At 39.5% G+C, this 6,000-nt stretch overlaps 1 protein-coding gene across 1 annotated transcript; it reads left to right on the plus strand.

The window, feature by feature from the left end:
• The first annotated feature begins 2,113 nt into the window (after positions 1-2,113).
• LOC140181901 (serine/threonine-protein phosphatase 7 long form homolog) lies at positions 2,114-3,314 on the plus strand. The gene is made up of 3 exons (XM_072227576.1): positions 2,114-2,658; positions 2,744-2,831; positions 2,916-3,314. The coding sequence occupies exons 1-3, from the start codon at positions 2,114-2,116 to the stop codon at positions 3,312-3,314; spliced, it is 1,032 nt and encodes a 343-aa protein (XP_072083677.1).
• The last annotated feature ends 2,686 nt before the right edge of the window (positions 3,315-6,000 follow it).

Here is a 6,000-nt window from a genome sequence, read left to right on the forward strand (position 1 = left end):
ATTTATTGATTGTTTTGAACATCATTTTATTGAGATTAATTTTCTATTAATTAAGATTTAAAAACCAAAAAAACCGACTCAATCAAACTATTTTTGGTTCGTTTGTTGCACAGACAGCAAACCGATTGGTTGATACTCTGTGAAAACCGAACAGATCGATTCGGTTGATTTTTAGTCTAAAATCGAACCAAACCGAACCGATAACACCCAATTTCTAGAGTTTAAACTGTCGCTAAATATGATAAAAAAAACTGTCACAAACTAGTAAGCTAATAAATATAATAAAAAGAATCACCCCAAATCCCCAATAAATGTATAAATTAGCGACGATTTAATGCTTCAAAAATTATGACAAACTACGCTTTTTATCTACCGTTGTCCAAAATCGTTGCCAAGTCCACTAAATTGTCACCGACTAAATTGTTGCTAGGGTCTTAAATTTTAAAAGTTTTTAAAACGCCATGAAAAATTTTAATCTTTGCTTAAAAATATCATCTAGAGATGAAACTGCATTATAGCCGGTAGATAATTTTTAATATATTAATTAGAGTAACAAATTTTACATTAGACATTTTAGTTTTAACAAATTTTTATTATTCTAAAAATATCCGAAAAAGATTTCTGTAAAATATATTGATCTTTCCCTTATTTTTAATAAAGTTTTTAATAACGTACGTGTCACATAAATAGATTTCTAAAAAAAATTATTATAATATAGTTGGATTCTAAAAGCTATTATTATCAAATAAATTAGTTCTTATTTAAAATGATAGAAAGATCAATCCAATCCATTTAATAAAAATAATTCTCGAAAATTTTTAGATTGGTAAAAATTTGTTAAAAATCAAAGTGACTCATTTAAAATTTATTAAAATATAATTTGAGTTTTTTTCTCTATTAATAATTAGGGCAAATTACTTATTTAAATAAAATGGCAGAATCCCTTATCTAAATGTGCAAAACGGATTGTTGTTACCTGCATGTGCAAAAACCCTACTCTATGTGATCCGTGGCAACCCACCACGGTTTCCGAAACGTGCATAAACCGTGGCAGGTCCCAGCGGTTTAGGAGGAAACATTCTTGAGTGTAAACCGTGGTAGGTCACCACGGTTTACGAAGGAGACGTGGCAGGCATAAACCGTGGTAAGTCACCACGGTTTATGAGGAAGACGGATTACACATAAAACCCGGTAACCCACCGCGGTTTATGTGTGTGGTGCTATATAAGTAATCCGCTGAAGGCTGGGACGGATCATTTGCATCAGCACAAAAAAAAGGAAGGTCTTCTTGTGTTGAGAGAATTTGGGAACTCTTTGGAGGTGTGAAGGAGGAGTGGGTGGTGGAGCCAATGGAGGGTGAGGATCGCTTGTACCGACTAAATGGCGTTGCTCACGTGGCAGGATATATCGACGAAGAAGTTAGTTATTATTATTGTTATTATTATTGTTATTAAAATTCATACTAATATAACAAATGATATTATTAGGAATATTGTTAGTAAAAATATTTTCTGATGTTTATTTGTATTGTTATTCTGATTAATGTTATCTACATAAATATTGATATTATTATGGTTACTGTAAATCAAAATGTGAGGCGTTTATTAATATTGTCTACGTAAATGTTAATATTATTATCGGCATTGTTAGTAAAAATATTTTATTATGCTTATTTATTTTGTTAGTCTGGTTAATAGTATTTTTGTAAAATATTTTATTATAAATGTTAATATTTTATTGAAAAATAATTTTTTTTCTTTATTTATAATGTTATCATGAGTGCATAGTATTCGTAGCTTCATTGTTTATTACACAATAAGAGAATCAATGAATTTAATGTGACGATTCTAATAATTTTGACGAAAATTATGTTTGGTGTTGTTTGTAATGGTTGTATGTTAAGGGATTTTGTTACCCACGTTTTGCAGCCTAGTAGGGTTATTAGCGCCGTTAGGAGGCAGCAGAATATGCCTTACATGATCGGATTATACCGTATCTGGAGACTGCGGGCTTGTATCATCTGGCTAGGCTAAACAGTCGGTGGTTCTGGGTTGATGAGTCTCTCCTTAGCGCATTTATTGAGCGGTGGCGTCCGGAGACCCACACGTTCCACATGCCGTTTGGTGAGTGCACCATTACTTTGCAGGATGTCGCGTATCAGCTGGGTTTGCCGATTGATGGTGCGCCCGTTAGTGGGTGCCTGACTGAGTTTGAGAATCTGATGGAACACGGTAGACCAGCATGGGTGTGGTTCCGGGAGTTACCTCCACAGAGTAAAGTCAAGCAGATGACAGTGTGCTACACATGGTTCCACGAGAGGTTCCGGGTTCTCCCTGCAGATGCTACTGATGAGACCGTGCGTGTATACGCACGTGCTTATATCCTGATGCTGTTGTCTTCTCAGCTGTTTGCGGACAAGAACGCAAACCGGGTCCACCTTCGCTGGTTGCCTTATTTGGCATCATTGGACGACTTGGGCAGATATAGCTGGGGCTCGGCTGCACTGGCCTGGTTGTATAGGTGTCTTTGTCGTGGTACAAACAGGAACGTCGTTAACTTGGTTGGGCCGCTACAGCTACTACAGTCTTGGATTTTCTGGAGGTTTTCCACTCTGAGGCCCACTGGTTTTGACCGGTTCGGGTTTCCTCTTGCTTCCAGGTAAGGTTTAGTATTTTCCGTTGATAAATTGTAAAAACAGCATGTGTTATGGTTTGTTTTGACATCATTTCAATTAAAATTGTAGGTGGACTGAGTTTGTGCTGAGGAACGATGCAGGGGCACAGAGATTAGTTTCCGCACGCCTTGCACTGGATCGACTGCGTGTCTACAATGTGAGTCATTTATTTATTGCTGATACTTGAACTAGTTTTTCTTAAATGTCATTGTCTCATGAAACTCTTACTGTTTCGATACAGTTTGTGTGGGAGCCTTATTCTTCTGTTGATGTTGCTGCTGTTATTCATCCGGATATACTAGCTGACGAGCACCGACGGCTATGGACGGCCGTCACTAGCCTGATCTATTTTGCTGCGATCGAGTGGCACCAGGTCGATAGGGTTCTACCCCAGTTTGGCGGTGTTCAGCATCTCCCACAGCCAGCTCTGAACATAGATTGGCTACATGCGAAGGATGGTAGGGGTGGGGACCGGTGGTTTCCCACGTATTATCAGGAGTGGCACCAGCATTGGGAGAACAGGCTTCAGTCAGTCATATGGGTCGATCGAGTCCTCGACCCCGGTCCATCAATACTGACGAGGGGCTTGCAATGCCGGAATGCCTCGATACAGGGTGGAAATATCCAGAAAAGCCGGTGAAAGTACACCGTCGACTCATCAACCCCACCAACAATCCGAACAGGAGACGTCTTCAGCACCGTGATTGTTCCCGGCATTGTCGCCTGGATCCCTAGCATCCAACGTGGCAACTCCGCGTAAGACTCTTCCCAATCTCCATATATTTGTGCCACTGCCTTCTGCTTAGCCATCCAAACATTCCTGTAACTAGGCCTGAAACCGTAATCGGCTTCTGTCGCTTGTTGAAGTACCTTTACCGTTACCGCAGCATCTGCCCTAACCATAGGAAGAATCCTCGCACAGATAACGTGGTAATCCAGCTGACGGTGATCACTTGAAATAGAAGTTGCGAGGCATATGTGTGGCCCGTTGTACCTCCTAACCTCCCAAGTGCCCTTTCGTGCACGAAGCGCTACACGAATCAACCAACTACAACCCTTGCCGAATTCCTTGCATTTTCCATGATACTTCAAATGATCTGATTCGATGACTCTGTACTCAACACCTCGCCGGATGCTATAGTCCTTGACACTCAGCACAGCTTCATCTTTACTCTGGAATGATTGCCCAATCTGAAATTCTGTAGAAGATCCCCCCACTGTATTACCACCGTCTTCCTGTTGACCAAGAGCATCCAAGTTTAGTGTGGAGAAGTGTGGAGGGTACTGATGAGAACCAGAACTTGAAGGCCGATGCTGCGCATGTGGATCGTGACCTGTGTCATCGTCGCTGTCACTTACGATATCAACAGGCTCCTGGTCAGACTCATCATCACGCATAGCATTCTCTACTTGATCAGGTCCACCAAAGTCTTCGATATAAGGTACCAGGCCACCACCGGTGCCCACAATGTGGGGAGGCTCAATGACTGCTGCATTCTCCAAAGGTACAGAACCAACAACCTCCGTTCGGTCTAAATCAGCCGCAAACGACAGTGATTGAACCGGCGGAAGATATGGTCTGACCGCAGGCATCGAACTAGATGCACCACCCGCGGCAGTTGGGCTAGGAACTGGAGCGGATGCCCCAGAACTATCGACACCAACCTCCAACTTCGCGAACAACTCATGGATTCTGATCTCCGGAAAACTCCTTACGCAGTAGAACAAAACCCTAATATCTTCATCAGCCTTAACCGCAAAGGTTTCAAACTGAACACCGGTCGAGACAACCGCCATGGGAATCTTGTAGAATAGTTTCTTCACCCACTTGCTACCCAACACGCCAAGCTTCTCCAAGATGCTGTTCTTCAAATCTGACAAACTCATCGACGAACGGATAAAAATACTCAGTGGTTCTCTGTCGGTAAACTTCACACCATGGCTTTTGCTTTTTTTTTATTTTTCCAGAGCAATGCACTAAGGCAAGAAAACTCTCTTCCTCACTAGCCATTGTGAGAATGATCTCTCATGGATCTTGAATCACCCACATATATATAGAGTTCCCGTCATTGTAAACCGTGGGAACCTACAGAATTTTCTGGCCATTATTTACCCTACATAAACCGTTGTAACCCACAAAGGTTTATGACCAGTACATGTTCCTCATAAACCGTGGTGACTTACCACGGTTTATGCCTGCCACGCCTCCTTCGTAAACCGTGGTGACCTACCACGGTTTACACTCAAGAATGTTTTCCCCTAAACCGCTGGGACCTGCCACGGTTTATGCACGTTTCGGAAACCGTGGTGGGTTGCCACGGATTACATAGAGTAGGATTTTTGCACATGCAGGTAACAACAATCCGTTTTGCACATTTAGGTAAAGGATTCTGCCATTTTATTTAAATAGGTAAATTGCCCTAATAATTATAAGTTTATATATCCGCACGTCCAAAGTTTCCGATATATTGTTGAAAAAAAAATTATGAAAAAAAAAATGTAGCTTAACGTGGTTTTGCTAAACATGTTACAATGAATTAATTTAATAATTTACACTGAGCGCCAAAAGAAAAAAGGTGAAAACTTAGGTGCAGTTGACTTCACGTGAAGTTGATAGCTGAGAACTGTTAGATAGTTTAATTGATTTGATTAAATTTTTATCTAACGGTTCTTAACTATCAACTTTACGTGAAGTTGACTGCACCTGAGTTTCCACCAAGAAAAAATCTAGTTGTTGTTATTAGGATAGAAGCTATAATTAATAAAAAAAAAGGATACGATTTATCAAACACTATAGTCTGATTTAATTTTATTTCCACTCAACAAAATATTACCATTATCACTGTATGTTGGTGCTATAAGCAACAAAGTAAAGAGAAAAAGCCACACACACATTTTGTTAATAGTACTTATGATAAAGTATTGTAGACGCTAGAGATAGTTTAATTTGACTTTGACTTTATTGATTCTTTGCAATTTGCATTACCAGATGCTGGCTACTTAAGCAAACCTAGCTAGTACAAAAATCTAGTTCTAAATCACTAATAAATTGCTGAATCTCTTTACTATTGTCCGGTGGAAATTAATGGGTTAAGTTGCCTCCAACTTGGATGTGCATTCAGCTAACTTCAACTCTTTTATTTGTTTTTTTTATGGACAATTTATATATTTAAATTGTTTGGAGAATTATTTATCAGATTATAATTTTTAGAAAATATAGACGTAAATACAACTTTTATAATTTTATAGAAATTGCGACACCTTTCTGGAATTAAAATTGTACGTAAACTGTTATATTCTGTTGCAATTTACGTTAAACAGCGTAC

This window comes from Arachis hypogaea, chromosome 19 (genome assembly GCF_003086295.3).
Source record: "Arachis hypogaea cultivar Tifrunner chromosome 19, arahy.Tifrunner.gnm2.J5K5, whole genome shotgun sequence".
Taxonomy (NCBI): domain Eukaryota; kingdom Viridiplantae; phylum Streptophyta; class Magnoliopsida; order Fabales; family Fabaceae; genus Arachis; species Arachis hypogaea.

What these genes read in the sequence shown, in the direction of transcription:
- LOC140181901 (XM_072227576.1), top strand. Translation starts at nt 2,114, where the DNA reads ATGCCGTTTGGTGAGTGCACCATTACTTTGCAGGATGTCGCGTATCAG. An exon ending in GGGTTTCCTCTTGCTTCCAG is followed by an intron (nt 2,659 to 2,743) that starts GTAAGGTTTAGT and finishes TTAAAATTGTAG; the next exon opens with GTGGACTGAGTTTGTGCTGA. An exon ending in ATCGACTGCGTGTCTACAAT is followed by an intron (nt 2,832 to 2,915) that starts GTGAGTCATTTA and finishes GTTTCGATACAG; the next exon opens with TTTGTGTGGGAGCCTTATTC.